Consider the following 16,981-nt stretch of genomic DNA (forward strand, 5'->3'; position numbering starts at 1 on the left):
CAATCAAATTTTTTTGCTGTTGTATGCTTACATTTTTGGCCAATAAAAACATGAGGATTTTATTTTGTGAGCGGGTAAAATTGATTTATATTTTTATTCTTCTTCTTGAAAAAATACGACTGGCGGATCTGTAAACAAGAAATAAAATTGGTCTGGCCTTACTGAAAAATGCAGCCTAAAGTTGAAGCCCATTTTCAAATCTCTATGAAAATCTGATATCAGGTATGTGATCTTACTGGGAAAAGATCTAAACCTAAAGAGTCAATAAACTTGATCTGGGTGCCCTTGTACCAAGCAATCTTAGCACTACGCCAGTCGTAAGTCTATGTTATGGAATGGGAGTTACGATCACCTTTGCGCTAAGATCGCTTTGTACAATGGAACCCAGGTCGTCAGGGTCTGTGACCTGGTTGATTTCATGTCAGTGTGCCCTGATGACATGCATCGGTGCTCACAGTATCAACCACTGGGTGATTATTAACAGACCACTTTCATCTTGCTTTAATATTGCTTATTGTGGCAGCAGGAAACAAACAAACCACCATTTATCAGCTATGATGACAATCATGGGGTTCTAGGCCATGAGCCAGACAATCTTTTGGTACCACTCAGAGGGACCAAACACTTTTATGTTTTTTGAAGTGGTTATGGTCTCTATATATCAAAAAAGTATGATGGCCATGAAGGTGAACGAGGCTAAATTCAAGATGGCCGCAACCCCCCCACAAATTTTTAAAAAAAAATGTCAATTCCAAGTTTTAATCATGAGTTAAGTTCAGCAAATAGGTTGGAAATAAAAAAAGGGAGGTAAAATGGTGCTAACATGATTAAAAAGATTTAATTAATATCAAGTTGTGTTACTTGATACCTTTAAATCATATTTTTTCCTTGTTTTGTAAGAGTCAAAATTGTACGTTCAAAAAACGTTTTAAAAAACTTATCATTTAATTTATTCTGAAGACAGCTCTTTAATTTCAAAGAGTGAGAGCACCTTCAAGTTCCTTAATTTGTGTTGTGATTGGGTGAGAGCACCTTCAAGTCCCTTAATTTTTGTAGTGATAGTCACTGTTCCGCATCATAAACATCAGCTTCATCAGTGTCACTCTTCAGCACGTCATGGTCCTCGCATACCATGTTGTCACAAGTCTGGTCCCGACACTGTGCATTTCACTTCATTGGTAAGGCACTGACAACTTGGCAGTTTACAGACTGTTGTGTACTTGCAAGAAATGAACTCAAGAAAAGCAACTTGAGCAAGACTTGTACAATTTTGACTCTTACAAAACCAGGGAAAAATATGATTTAAAGGTATCAAGTAACACAACTTGATATTAATTAATCTTTTTAATCATGTTGGCACCAAGTTTCCTCCCTTTTTTCATTTCCAAGCTATTTGCAGAACTTTATTCATGATTAAAGCTTGGAATTGAGATATTCTGAAAATTTTGGGTTTTTTGGCGGCCATCTTGAATTCTAGCCTCGTTCTGAGTCTGAGCTACCAAATTGAGATGTCCATCATACATTTTTGATATATAGAGACATAAAGGAATATAAAAAACACTAAAACATTTGGTCCCTCTGAGTGGTACCAATATGTCCATTTTCAGCTCCTGGCTTCCTGGCCTATACAGGGAAATTACAGAAACTCCTATATGTCTGTAATGACTTGGTATCTTTCAGACTGGGAACAAATCCAAATCCAAACTGGGGACATTGAAAATGGAAACTGCAAACATCTACACGGTACTAAAAAATAATCACTACTCTGAGATAATCATGATTTAGAATTCCCAGATACTTATGACTTAGATAAATTATACACATCACTGCTTGTAAACTTTGGCTGTAGGAGGGACAAGCATTGGACATACAGACATTTCATCATTCATGAAAGCTGATTACACAAATTGTCTTTCTTCTTATTATTATTTTGGTAAAATTTTGTGCAGGTATGAAAAGTCAGAATTATTAGGCAACATGCATATGGTGATCAGGGTTCATATGAAAACAGTTGAATAATATCAAGGATACACTTAAGGAATACTGCAGAGAAATTAAAGTTGAATAGAATGTAGATAACAAACTTTCTAATTCTACCATGACATAGAAAAATGCTTGATTCTGATTGGTCAGAAAAAGGTATAAAATTTCTCACAGTTATGTGTATGATATCGGAACAGTATCGGATGATTTGATGAAAATTTTGGCATCCAAGACCTGCACCTGGCAGGCTTAATTTTGTTATGGCAACATTAAGAACTTGGTTCCAAAACAACAAAAATTGGTATTGAATCTATTGTTAGATGACTTGTAATGCTATACCATAAATGTGATTCAAAACACCACATGTTAACATTAGAATCTGAATTTAAAAATTTACCCAAAAATTTCTCAGAAATGCTCTCATAAGCAAAACAATGGTTGTTCCAGGTACTTGCTACCATGTATTTGATATGGACCAATCAGGATGCAAGATTCTATTGTCATGGTAGAGATCCTGCAGAACATGTAAGGTTAGGACAAATATCAGGGGTGAAAAAATATTCATGAATGGATGTTGACATAAAATTTGAAATTTAAATGAGAACGTTGAATCAGCAAGATGATGATGACAAAACATAGCACTGAAACAGATGATGCAGAAATTGTATGGATGTAAACTTTGTTTTCATATGACGAACACAACGATAAAGAAGAAGTGAACATCCACAAAATTCCTCCTTCATGTGTAGCAGATAATTGCAAGCAATATTTATTAACCCCTGACTAAAATTAGAACAGTGCATTATCAGACGGATACAGAAAGAGCATGTACTAACTCGGTAAAGTGAACCACCACTCTGCAATGAAACATACGCACAGCATACATTAATTCTCAGCAAGAACACAAAGCATAGAATCATGCTAGATAAAGATAGACGGAATACTAACATCTTCTGACAAATTTAAACAGAAGTATAAACACCTGTAGTAGATATTTGTACAGGCAAGTACCGTACCAAAGGGTGAAAATGTATGAAATATGTTGAAAGACTAGCTGTTACAAGTGCTGCAGCCAGGTTTTGTTTGAAAGGGTTCCACTTTGTATGAAAAAATGTTGGGTCAAAGTCTGATGATCACATTATGGCTGAAGGGGTCATTGTCGGCATGGGTACTACAGATGTGCACCCCAGGTACGTTTCTGTATACAGAAATGTACCCTAGCCAAAATCAGAATACAGAAACGTACCCTTGGACGATTCCATTCTGCATTGTGGAGTTTTCTTGATCGGAACTGTCATACTGTTGTATTAGATGCATTTGATTGCGTTATATAAGAGCATACACAGTAACGAATATTTCACGGTGCACAAGGTACACCACTCGCAATCAGCTGAACGTGAACAACTACATACAGTTTCGGTTTTGGGTTGCAGAATATGGACTCGTCCGACGTTTAGGGTACTGTGTACGTTTCTGTAGTTTGTCTTTGTTTAGGGTACATGTCTGTATACAGAAACGTACCTGGGGTACACATCTGTAGTACCTGTGCCGACAACGACCCCTTCAGCCACATTATGTCTGTTTCCCTTGAGAAACTGCAAAGATTAGCTCCATACATCGACATGTACTGAGAGTGGTGTTAGGAGTTTCTCAAAACATCAGCGTTATTCCTATTGTCAACAGTTGATGATGGGACGCTCCATACACGGGACCAGGCAGCCATTGTACAAGCAGCATGTATGACAGTCGTAAATTATGTTACAGAATGGGAATTACAATCACCTTAGCGCCAAGATCACTTTGTACCATGGTACCTTGACATATACAGACTGTGATATTAGGAGTTTCTCAATATTTGGATGTTATTCCCAGTATCATGTTATTATGAGATTATGAAGAGGTCTGTGCACCAACTTGACATGCAGGGAGTGTGGTGTTAGGAGTTTTTAAATACCGGGGTGCCGTTGTAATTAATAATAATAATTAGTCCATTTGTATTGCGCTAAATCCACACCGACAGCATGCTCATAGCGCAGACAAGATAGAATTTAGGAGTCACTTGTAAAACATAGAGAAAAGGTATGTCTTTAGGTTTGCTTTGAAACATGTGACTGTTGGGCTTGTTTTAAGGCGAGCTGGTAACTCATTCCAGTTCATTCGAAACCATAGGATTTCAACTTCCATTTTTAATGTGACGTAAGTTTTGGTCACTGGAAGCTTCCCCAAACATGGATTAGACAAGGGTTCCATTTTTTAGAATGTGAAGGTGTACTGGAGCGAAGCTGTCTGCATGGAAGATATGGTTTAAACAGTTCTTTGAGATAGGCCGGAGCAGTGCCTAGTATGCACTGGTAGACAAGGGTTAAAACTTTAAAGTTTAGTACAAAACAACCTTAGTGCTAAGGTGATCGTAACTCCATACCTTAACATAGACATACAACAGTCTTAGCTCTAAGGTGATTGTAACTCCCATACCTTAACATAGACATACAACAGTCTTAGCGCTAAGGTGATTGTAACTCCCATACCTTAACATAGACATACAACAGTCTTAGCGCTAAGGTGATCGTAACTCCCATACCTTAAAAACTAAACTCACTCACTCATAACGCGTTTTAAAAACCTGTGCCAACTCTGTGTACTTGGAGCAATGATATCATCTGTTTCTGAAATTCTTAGATTCTTGTAATCTGCCAGTCTGGCTGCAGCACTGTGTCTTGAATGTTATATATTCACAGACTGTTTGATTTCTCCCCACACAATGTAGCAACAACATGATCAGCCAAGGAATCAAGGGCCACAAGCAGAGAATTGGTAAAAATGATCAAATGAGAGTTATAGACTTGATGAAGGTAAAAAGACGGGAAACATCCCACCAAAAATGCTAGCCACATACGTCAGAAACAACATGTCAAGTCTTAAACGGTTTTGATGATTTGTTTAATGAAATGAACAATTCAAAAGCATTTAATAGGAAAAAAACTGAAGACACTAGAAGGTGGTTGGTATTAATAATAAGCATCGACTTTGAACTTGATCAACAAATGATTTCTCACCAGTAAAGGTCGGAGTGTAATTAGCATTTCCTTCACCTCGTCCATTGATGCTCGAATATTTTGCAGATCTTGGTACGTCTCTTCCTCTGCATTCCGCCTCTCTGCCTCCCCAGATGCTGATTCTGGTTGCGATGTTCCCTTCATCCTTAACTGACCTGTACATACAATACTCTTCATCATATAACATACATTGATTGTTATCACAACACACATTATGTGCTTTATTGCCCAAAATACAACATTCATCATCCTTGTAAATGATGTTAAGCATTATCATAATTATGGTATGTGCAATGTTCTTTAATTATTGTTCATACAATGTCCTTCATCGTGGTACATACATTGTGACACCCGTGAAGATCGGGTTAGAATATTGATCTTCAGTAACCCATGCTTGTCGTAAGAGGCGACTAACGGGATCGGGTGGTCAGGCTTGCTGACTTGGTTGCCACTTGTCATCGGTTCCCAATTGTGCAGATCGATGCTCATGCTGTTGATCACTGGATTGTCTGGTCCAGACTCGATTATTTACAGACCGCCGCCATATAGCTGGAATATTGCTGACTGCGGCGTAAAACTAAACTCACCTACTCACTCACATAGAATGTCCTTCATTGTGGTACATACAATGTACTTTATCGTGGTACATAGAATGTACTTTCTCATGATACATGCTATGTCCTTCATCGTGGTACACACAATGTACTTTTATCGTGGTACATAGAATGTCCTTCATCATGGTACATACAATGTACTTTTTCATGGTACATACTATGTCCTTCATCATGGTACATATAAACTACTTTATTGTGGTACATAGAATGTCCTTCATCATGGTACATACAATGTACTTTCTCATGGTACATACTATGTCCTTCATCATGGTACATATAAACTACTTTATTGTGGTACATACAATGTCCTTTCATCATGGTACATACAATGTACTTATCATGGTACATACTATGTCCTTCATCATGGTACATATAAACTACTTTATCGTGGTACATAGAATGTCCTTCATCATGGTACATACAATGTACTTTCTCATGGTACATACTATGTCCTTCATCATGGTACATATAAACTACTTTATCGTGGTACATACAATGTCCTTCATCATGGTACATACAATGTACTTATCATGGTACATACTATGTCCTTCATCATGGTACATATAAACTACTTGATCGTGGTACATAGAATGTCCTTCATCATGGTACATACAATGGTACATATAGAATGTACTTTATCATGGTACATACAATGTACTTTATCATGGTACATACAATGTCCTTCATTGTGGTACATACAAAATCCTTTATCATGTACATACAAAATCCTTCATCATGGTACATAAATATACAGTGCACAAAAATGTGATTTAAAGCATTCTTCATTCATGATAAACCCATTTTCTATCAAGGAGGTAGTTTTTGTTACATTCATCCACCTTATTACAAACCACAGTACATATAAATCATACAATACTACAGGACATACAACATTCTTTATGATGGTACATTTAATGTACTTTACCATGTAACAAAAATGCTAGTTTTTTTAAGACTTTCTCCTCCACATAATACTTCATCATATTTAACTTACAGGCTTAAAAGAATACACAAAAGTGAACATTACCTTTCGTATAATCCAGGTCACTGAGATATCTGTCAAGGTCACGCACAAAGACCATTCTATTTCCATACTTTAAAAATCGAGCTACCTGCAAGTGAGAATGAGAACACTCACAGCAGTATGTCACCACTAGTCAGGCGCTTGCATCTAGAAAAATATGGAAGTTCCTTGGTTAAATAGAAGAAAAGAAAGTAGAAAATAGATAGTAGAAAAAACACTGAAATCGAACAGTGAGTAAGTTAGTGAATGAGTGAGGTTGGTTTGACGCTCATTTAGCAATATTCCAGCAATACCACGGGAGGTAACACCGAAAATGGGCTTCACACATGGGTCAGTTTCAAAATTGGAAGTATTTTCTGTTGATTTACCACATGCACTGCATATAGGGCTTCAACGAGTCCATTTTGGGGACTCGAGTACTCGAGGGATGAGACTTCGACTTCGGACCGAGTACTTTCGAAATTCATACCTTTCAAGCAAACGATACCGTAAATTGCATGGCGTGTTCCGATCCACACAAGTGAACACTTACTTCTTTCCGACTTCATATCGTCATGTGACTAACATTTCCTATTGGTCAGAATCAGTATTTGGATGTTTAATTGACAAATGTTTTTTTCTTCAGTACTTCTTGTACTGCCTGCAAAGCGCAGTGATATACCGCATTGGTATGCATTTGGTTATTTTGCTCTTTTCACTATCCAGATCAAGATACGCCCATACATTTGATTTTTTTATCTTTCTCCATGTCTATCAATTGTCAAGATAGTTACCTAATCATTTTAAGAAGTGAAATCTCAAACGATGTATAATATTTACTCTCATCTGCAGACTTGTAACAACTAATACCATACAGCCACACCGTGAGAGGAGTAAACTTTTAAATTTAGGTGTTAATAAAAACATTATCAGATGGGTTAAAGAATTCAGGGTACATAGAACTCAGTATGTCAGTGTCAATGGCTATCAATCTTCTTTTCTCTCAACCTCTACTGGAGATCCACATGGCTGTGTTCCTTCATCCGTTCTCTTCGTTTGTATACCAATGACTGTTACTTGTCAATATATGACTTGTTTACTGTGAAATGTGCAGATGACGCCACTGTTACTGGCCTAATTTCTGATTCTGAACATTATTATCGTCAAGGCATTGACAAAACCGTAATGACAGTTTTTTATCAAACCTTTATTCAAAGTGTGTTGACCTACAATTTTCTATGTTGGTATGGGGATCTGTCTCATCGCAAACAAAACAAACTTTTCAATATTGTTAATACTGCTTGCAAAATTTCTGGAGTGTCTTTCGAAAGTATATTCCCTTTATCTATGAGCGCCAGATTGTCAAAAGGCAGCTAAAATTAGATTTGATAGTTGATATATTTGATCTCACCATTTTGAACTACTTCCTTGTGGACGCTGCTGTCAATTCCCTCCTTCAAAACAAACAGAGCTCGACAGTCTTTCATACCATCAAGTATTCGTGAATGCAACAAATATTGTGAATCACACCATCATGTGATTAGAACTAGAATTATTCAGCCTCTTTACCTATTTGGTTAATTGAATTATATCATGTCAGATTTATTTGTAAATAGCATTCGTTTTGAGCATGTAATTATCGTGTAAATTTTTGTGAACTGTGTATATATTCATTTTGAGACAGTTTGGATGTATAAGAATTTCCTCCGGGATAATAAAGTTATATCTTATCTTAATATTAGACGTTAACGGCGCTCGTGCTTAGCACATGGCAGACAGTCTGTCAACGTCAAATAATTGAGTTATCTCCCTTTTTCGAGTCCTCGAGTCCTTGAAAATGGACTCGAGTCCAGCTGAACTCGACTTCGTCCCTCGAAAGTACTCGAAAACCCGTGGAAGCCCTAACTGCATAGTAAACATCTAAATATGATTTCTAGAACAACAAAATCCTTTTAAACTCACAGAGTTTTTTTATTTGGAACGGACAGAAAATACTACCAATTTTGAAAATGACCCATGTGTGAAGCCCATTTTTGGTGCTACCTCTTAGCAATATTCCAGCAATGCCATGGGAGGTAACACCAAACATGGGCTTCACACATATGTGGGGAATCAAACCTGGGTCTTTGGCATGGTGAGTGAACACTTTACCTACTACGCTACCCCAGCGTGCTGTGTAACAGATATCATTTGGCTATAAATATCATTTTACTATTTGCAAGGGAGAAGACTCTTCAGATATGATGACTACCCAGATTATATTAAGTGAAATATATCAAACATCACTCTTACCTTTCTGAACTGTGCCGAAAGCTCTTCATAGAAGGTCATGATTTTCCTAGAATTTATAGTATCAAAGGATAAACAAATTGCACAAAATACAACAAAGAAGATTTTAACTAATCAATGTCAAAACGAGACAAGAGGGAATATATTTTAAAGGTCACATGCAGCGTAAAACACAACTTTGCAGATTCTGATACCTTTCGGTATGGACTTACGAAACAAATCATCAAAAATGCAAATTCAACTTATAAAGTTGAAAAAAACCAGCGATGAAAAAAGCGCGCTTAAAGCGGGTTCAACGATTCACTAATTTTCCCCCGACTTTCACGGGGAAAATTGGTTTCAACAACTTGGCTGCACTCATAGCACGCGTCGCAGTGAAATACATCAGCGCAACTTGGAAGCGGGCTGTCCGGTGAATACCGGTCATGGCTTTGGTGTGAGCTATTTTCCTAATGTTTTGTTGATATCTCACAGGCGCCGAGCTTTTATATATGTTATGACAGTAAATAAACTGTTTATATAATTTCATTTGACTATTTCACCACACGTTCTTCTTACCGAGTCACTTTCTCAGTTCGATGCTTAAAAGCAATGTCATTATTTAGCGTCAACAGAATTTCTAACTGTGATATAGATATGTCGTTGTCACAGACAAAACTCAATATCTTGTTTTATTGACACCTGTGTGTCTGCCTGCCTGTCTGCTAATGACAATATTCAATACACAACTGCGATTACTGACCACATGCAATTTGAACTTAACACCAATCAGGCTATACACCATAAACAAAACGCATTGATTTATGGCCCGAATTAGGTCTCTGTCACATTATGTAATTACACAGACAGGCAGGTGTGATACTTGAACACATGACATGTTATGATGTCTGTTGATTGCAAAATGTTATACACAAAAATGAGCATGTATTTACAAAACCCAACATCTGTATATATACACACACAATGAGCCGTGAGGGCATCTGCAAATGAACCAGCCGTTACCCTCGAGTGCACTTCCACCCGCTCTGACTGGGTTCGTATCCCGGCTGCTTCGTTTCTTGGGAAGTAAACCCAAGTACACAATATTGCACTTTTGATTTGCGATTATAATGCTTTATAATTTTGTTTTTGTTTTTTCATAACCAGCAATGTATATTTATTATTATATGTCATGAATAAGTGATAATTGTGTTTTAATTATGTTTGATTTTTTGGTTGCATGTGACCTTTAACCTGGGATTTTCTGAAATAGTTACAATAAGTAGATACAATGATTTTTTTCAATATTTCTTGTCAGTTTTCTATGACAAATGCATGGCTAAAGGGAGGTAATTCATAGAATAACATTTGAAATCACAATATTACCTCCCCTTGTCCATGAACACAATTTCATTGTGAGGTTGTTCCTTTGATATCACAGATAACTTCAAATATATGTATAGTGTGGATATTTTGTTCACCATTCGTTTCTGATCACTGTTTGTGGTTAAACACAAGAGACAGTGGCATCAAAGGTTTATTTGTGTTCTGGTTTGGTGCTTTTTTTTAAAACCAATAATTTCTACCGATCATGTTAATGGTGTAATAAAATTAAGCAGTTTCATGTGACTGGCTGATGAACCTGTGAATCCTTCATTCAGAAAGGGCAGTCACCCTTCATTTGGAGTTCAAATAGTGAGATGTTCTAGAGTGGGTTGTCTGATAATTACACAGAGAGGGATTGTAAAGGCATATCAGATTAAATGCCTTAAATGAAACTTTCAAGAGACACTACCTTCTCTCACTAGTCACATAGGCCATGCAGAAAGGGCGTACGAATCCACGAGCTTCATTGTCATACAAAACAAAATGGTGAACCTGTAACAAAAAACAAATTAAACTGTATATCCTTTACAAACCTTAAACATATAAAACACATATTTAATCAAAGCCACTGTTTCAATCATGTCATACTTAAGAAATACAGTTCGGCTCTACCACCATGTATAGTGTAATAAAGCACACTTTCGCCCTGAACTATTATAGTTAAAGTACGAGGACGCTTTGCTGAAAACTTGTGAGTCGAATTCACACATTTTAGCCGACGCAATAAAACATAAGCGTAATGTTTCCACCAGTGATGTTAGCTGCGTGAAGCAACTGCAAACCAAGAAACGGGATGCAACGGAGTAGTTAACTGTAGGAGGCCGTGCGAGGCATGATGACAACTGACTGGCATCGTGATATCGCTTACATTGTGGCGTAATGTAAAATGGTTCGATTACGAGGGGCACACTAGAATGGCGCATGTGACGGGATAACGTCATTCAATTGTTACGTCATCAAAAAACTATACCTTTATTGTCAGATAATGTATTTTTTTCGATTGTTCTAAACGGCTAGGCATCTTAGAATGGCAATTAATTGTAATGAAGACACATCAAAGGCCATCATTATTGAATATTATCTATATTACCAATAGGCAAAAATTGGTGAAATAATTTCAAAGAATGTCACTGAAAATGACTGTATACCTTGTATATTGTTCATTGTTTATGGGTTATCTGCCCTTTGGGACTGAATGTTGAAGACATGAATTACCTTGACCTTGTCATCCTGGTCATGGCTTGCCTCAAAAGAAATTACTTAACAAACATTCCACCATATTGTCCTTGTAAGTTATTCAATAAATATCCATTCAGTAATGAACCCAGTGATAACTTTTGGGAGGACCAAAATTAGTTTAAGTAACATGTTTAACAATTTCCAGTTGGAGACACTTACAAAGCTGTAGACACCATCCTTGTCCTCTGAGATAACGACCTGAGTATCCTCTGATATGCTGAAACCCCTGAAAGAGAGAGGCCACTTTTCAATGGTGGTGTTCCTGTGCTTATTGCCACCTGATTGGTCCCTTTTCAACAGACTATAACTGCTGAATATAACATACCAAACATACACCTTCAGGTGAGGTGAGGAGAAATTGGGTTTAACGTCGTAGCGAGAATATTTCGCTCATATGACGGCGTGCATGTGTGTGTGTATGTGTATAATGCGGCTGCTTGTACTAGCCCAGACTTAAGCTGGTTTTATAGTGCTAGCCCACTGAGATACCATGCCGCAGTGAAGCATGAATACCCCACTCAGACAGATTATACTGACTCGAGCCGACCAGTCCTTGATGTACCCATTAATGCCGAAAGCCAGGCAGGGACCAACAAGTACCATATTTTAACGCTCTTTTGGTATGACACGGTCGATCGAACCCACGACCTTTAAGCTCTCGGGCAGACACTCTAACCACAACACCACGGCGGGCGGTGACATACACCTTCAGGCCTTATGAGTATCATTCAATACAGTGGAATCTGTCTATCACGGACTGACCTGGGACGGACTCATTTGTCTGGATTGTAAAGCGGTCCGGATAGGACATCTGTCGTAGACAAGCCGAATTTTGACTACCAAGAAAACAGTCTGTAGAAGGTGGTCGGCATATCTATGGGTTACACTTTCGTCAAACTTTTTTTCAGGTTGTACGAAAACGACATTGTATCACTTCGGGTGAACAAACAACAGAAGACGACTTTCTCAGTAAAGACGTCAAATTTGCAATTAGACATCACTAGACAAGATTATTTACCTTTTCAGTTCTAATTTGTTTTTGCTAGGCATTGTCTTATATGCATGGATTACGATTACTGTGTGTATTTCTCTCTTATTCCCCAAGTGACTACGAACTGGTGATTTAGTTAAAACATACTCAATAATATTTGAGCCGGAAATAGCAATCAGCTGTGCACTGTTGTTTTACGTTCCCCGCATTGACTACGGGTGATTTAGTTAAAACATACTCAATAATATTTGGAGATGAATTCGGGATTACAAAGCATTGTTCTCATAGCAACTTTATTGCCGGGACTGTTGTTTTAGTCTGTAATCCGTAATTGAGAGAGTCCGGATTATAAAGCAAACTTTAATGATAAATTAAGAACAAATTTGCTTGGACTCAGAGAGTAGTCCGGATTATAGAGAAAACCGGATTACACAGTGTCCGGATTTGACAGATTCCACTGTACTTATGACTTTGATTTTGGTAAGTGGAGTGTGTAGACTTTGCATATGCATTATTTGCAAGATACTCTCAAGCCAATAATTTTAAAAATTACAAATTCAGAATTTTTATTTTCATGGTATTTATAAGTTGTCTTTTAAATCATGATCTTTGATTTGAAATGACAACAAATTCTACCAGAAAGATATGTATGATTTATGGATCCAGCTACAGCATCATTAGATGTAATGTGTTTTTATCATGACTTTATCCCTTAGTTGTTGACAGCACCATGATCATGATGATTATGACACTTACACAGAATTCGTTTGGTGGTCAACGGCCATGATTTTCACAGAAAATGTGTTTTGGTCAAAGTCTCCCCCTCCATGTTTGGGTATCACCATCTGTCAAGAAAATGGTGAGATGCATTATCAGGTATTATCATGAGTCTGTCAGATTTCCTGTCATGCTCTCAGACATATTAGAATCAATAGATATAATCATAGTACAATCATTCAGATTTGTTTGTTTGTTGTTTAAAGAAACACTCATCAATATTCCAGTTATTTGGTGGCAGTCTGTATATAATCAAATTTGGACCACACAATCCAGTTATCAACAGCATGCGCATGGATCTACACAGTTGACTGTCTGACTGAGTTTGGTTTTACGCCGCTTTTAGCAATATTCCAGCAATATCACGGCAGGGGACACCAGAAATGGGGTTCACTCATTGTACCCATGTGGGGATTCGAACCCAGGTCTTCGGCGTGACGAGCCAACGCTTTAACCACTAGACTACCCAACCGCCCCGCATGGATCTACAAAGTTGGGATACAATGGCAAATGTCAACCAAGTCAGCGAGCCTGACCACTCAAACCTGTTAGTCGTTTCTTACAACAAGCATAGGTTGTTGAAGACCAATTCTAACCCGGATCTTCACGGGTCACAATCACTCTGAATGTATACACCTTAAGCCGAATCCTCATTTATTCATGAACATGCTCAATACATCAAAAGTTTGGTATGAGCTATTCCTACATTATCTGGGAATGCAGTCAAAGATGAAATTATTGGGAGCCTGAAATTAATGCACAGTTTATAAGTGTACCATGCTTGCATTTACAAAGAGACACATTTTCATCTTGCCATTTTGGAGTGTATTGTGAAGTCATGTTCATTGAATATGGGCAGAAAACAATGACATTTGTTTGTTTGTTTGTTTGTTTGTTTGTTTGTTTGATGCTCAACACCACATGCAGCAATATTCCAGCTCAGTGATCGGGCTGGGACGGGTACTCAGGTACTCGAACCGCTCGGGTACAACTGGAATCGAGTCCTATTTCTAGGAATCGAGTACCCGGAAAAGGAGAGAACTCTGTAATGGCAAGGGCAGATAATAGCTTGTCTTTTTCATTATTGACTTAACACACATTTGCATCATTGGTATTGTCCGATTAATGGAGGTCATTATTAACGACTGTAATATATTGTAGCATGAGCAGTGAGGAGTCAAGATACAGTAACAGCGGTAACAAAAGTCCTGTGTTTTAACGAGGAATGTATGTAATGGTATTACTCTCTATATTTTTAAACAGACGTAATTTAAATAGCCGAAGTTCAGTTTCAGTGTCTTATTACCATCATTTTTCTATACAAATCTCTGTCAACTCATGATTGAATATTCAGAAAGTTGACAGAAGCTCTTTATTCCTTACATTTCCGGGTACTCGATTCCGATTCGGGTAAGTACATGCGGGTACTCGATTCCATTTTTCCTACCCGTCCCAGCCCTACTCAGTGATAATCAAATCTGGATCAGACAATCCAGGGATCAACGGCATGAGCATCGATCTACACATTTGGGATATCGTGACATGTGTCAACCAATTTAGTGAGCCTGACCACCTGATTCCAACAGTTGCCTCTTATGACAAGCATATGTGGCTGAACACCGATTCAAACCCGGATTATCACACGCAAAACAGTGACATGTATAACAAAGCTCACAATACACAAGATAAACTGACTGACTGACTGAGTTTGGTTTTCGCCGCTTTTAGCAATATTCCAGCAACATCACGGCGGGTGATACCAGAAATGGGCTTCACACATTGTACCCATGTGGGGATTCGAACCCGGGTCTTCGGCGTGTCGAGCCAACGCTTTAACCACTAGGCTACCCCACCGCCCCCACAAGATAAACACTGTCATAGATTAAGTGCTTCTCAGCATGCTCAGTGTACAGTATGATCTGTTGTTTCATGAAACAGCTATAACAGTCACCTACAGTATAGATGATGATGGCGCTTTTGTTCTTAGTAACCGTGGTAACCTTATCACAGGCTCACATAATACAATTTGTATTTCAGTATATGAAACCTATGTCATGGCTAATACTAAACATGCTAAATATGTAGACTAATGCAGTGATGTTAATTTCATCTTAGGCCGGACCAATTTTATTTCTTGTTTTACGGATTTTTGTCTTAAAGGTAGGAGAAAAAAAAATCACCAGTCAATATAATATTCCTTTGAAATACTATAAGCATTTTACTTTTGGCAATATATGGAGTGTATATGGGGCAAAAATAACTTTTAAAAAATTTCTTGTAAGTTTTCATTTTTGTCCAATAAAAACATTATGATTGTACTTTTAGAGCAGGGAATTTTTTTCTTTTTTCTTATTATTCTTGAAAAAAAGAATGGTGTATCCGTAAAACAAGGAATAAAATTGGTCTGGCCTGAACATATTACTTCAGCATGAAAATACACTGTTGTATGCACAAAGGCACTTCCTGCAAACATTACAATGCAAGTAGACAATGCTGACTTTCTCAATGGATTGTGATTCTGATCTGACATAGTCAAAAAAGGCAGACAGAAGGTACAATAAAGAGCATTACTGGCAAACAAGGATAAGTTGGACGGCGCAGAGAACGCATTTACGAGTAGTTGGCGGTGCACGGCAATGAGCAAACCCATTTGGTTTGTGAAAGGTAGAGCAGATGTAGGCTAGTGCACGTGTATTGCATGACAATGAAATTGATTCCGGCCGTAGCTGCACACGCCTTGCTCATAAGACTCTTACGTCAGTGTAGCAAGTCGCACTACACTTGATCGTGGACAACATGGGGCCCCTTCGCTAACAATGGCAAGCGCCAGTGGGTGGCACTCAAACATGCTAATACGGGTCAATTGTCGGTCGGTGCTCAACTTATCTTTGTTTGCCAGAAAATATTGTAAACTATGCTTATAACTATGCTTTGCTTCATACAAAGTGTATCCAAGTGAAGTGAATAAAAAAAGATGTGAAAAAACAAAAACTATGCTTATAACAAACTCAAAGGTCCACTAATGTTAGTTCGTTATAATCAAAGTTCATTTATATGAATTTTAAATATGTAGAATATACAGCAATTATCAAGGCCAAAAAAACCCCAGTTATTTATATCCGTCTGTTTATCATGTTTATTAAAAGCGTGTTTGTTATAAACAGACTTTACTGTACCACTGGTTTGGGGCCCTCTATTTCTGAAAACTCAGCCACGATGATGAAATCTTCCTGAAAGCCTGCTCTGTTTGTCTTGCTTGTCCATGGTTGAGGGACATGAAATGAAGGTAAAAGATACGATGGCAGGAAGCTCTTGTTAGGGTCCGGAGCCGGGTTCTCGCTTGGAATGTACGAGGTGAATTGTGCATACTCAGCTCCAATCATGATTTTCTGAAACAAATTAAATTCATTGTGACTAAGCTTTTCATTTAACATGAACATTAAACACTGGCTTTGCTCTCTGACCTTGGTCCAGTCTGTTTTGTCCAATCTGAATCTGACAATATTTCTGAGTAATTTTGGGCCGTCATTAAACATGTTTAACGGCTGATAATTTACTTCAGAGGTTTATTTGTCATAATAGTAACAACATCATCACAACAACACATCTCCAAACAGCTGAAATTCTGTTATCTATAAGCATACCTTTGACCTTAGACAAACTG

General features: G+C 37.7%; 1 protein-coding gene across 1 annotated transcript in view; it reads right to left on the reverse strand.

Moving 5' to 3' along the window:
* The window catches only part of LOC124277812 (guanine nucleotide exchange protein smcr8a-like), a 55,931-nt gene that overhangs the window by 37,817 nt on the left and 1,133 nt on the right, over positions 1–16,981 (reverse strand). Inside the window, 7 exon segments of the mRNA XM_046713526.1 lie at positions 5,040–5,194; positions 6,681–6,765; positions 8,949–8,994; positions 10,720–10,802; positions 11,709–11,775; positions 13,297–13,385; positions 16,494–16,706. Coding sequence (XP_046569482.1) covers positions 5,040–5,194; positions 6,681–6,765; positions 8,949–8,994; positions 10,720–10,802; positions 11,709–11,775; positions 13,297–13,385; positions 16,494–16,700 — 732 coding nt within the window. The 5' untranslated portion in view covers positions 16,701–16,706.

The sequence above is a fragment of the Haliotis rubra genome, unplaced genomic scaffold, assembly GCF_003918875.1.
Source record: "Haliotis rubra isolate DU_JTF1 unplaced genomic scaffold, ASM391887v1 Scf228, whole genome shotgun sequence".
NCBI lineage: Eukaryota > Metazoa > Mollusca > Gastropoda > Lepetellida > Haliotidae > Haliotis > Haliotis rubra.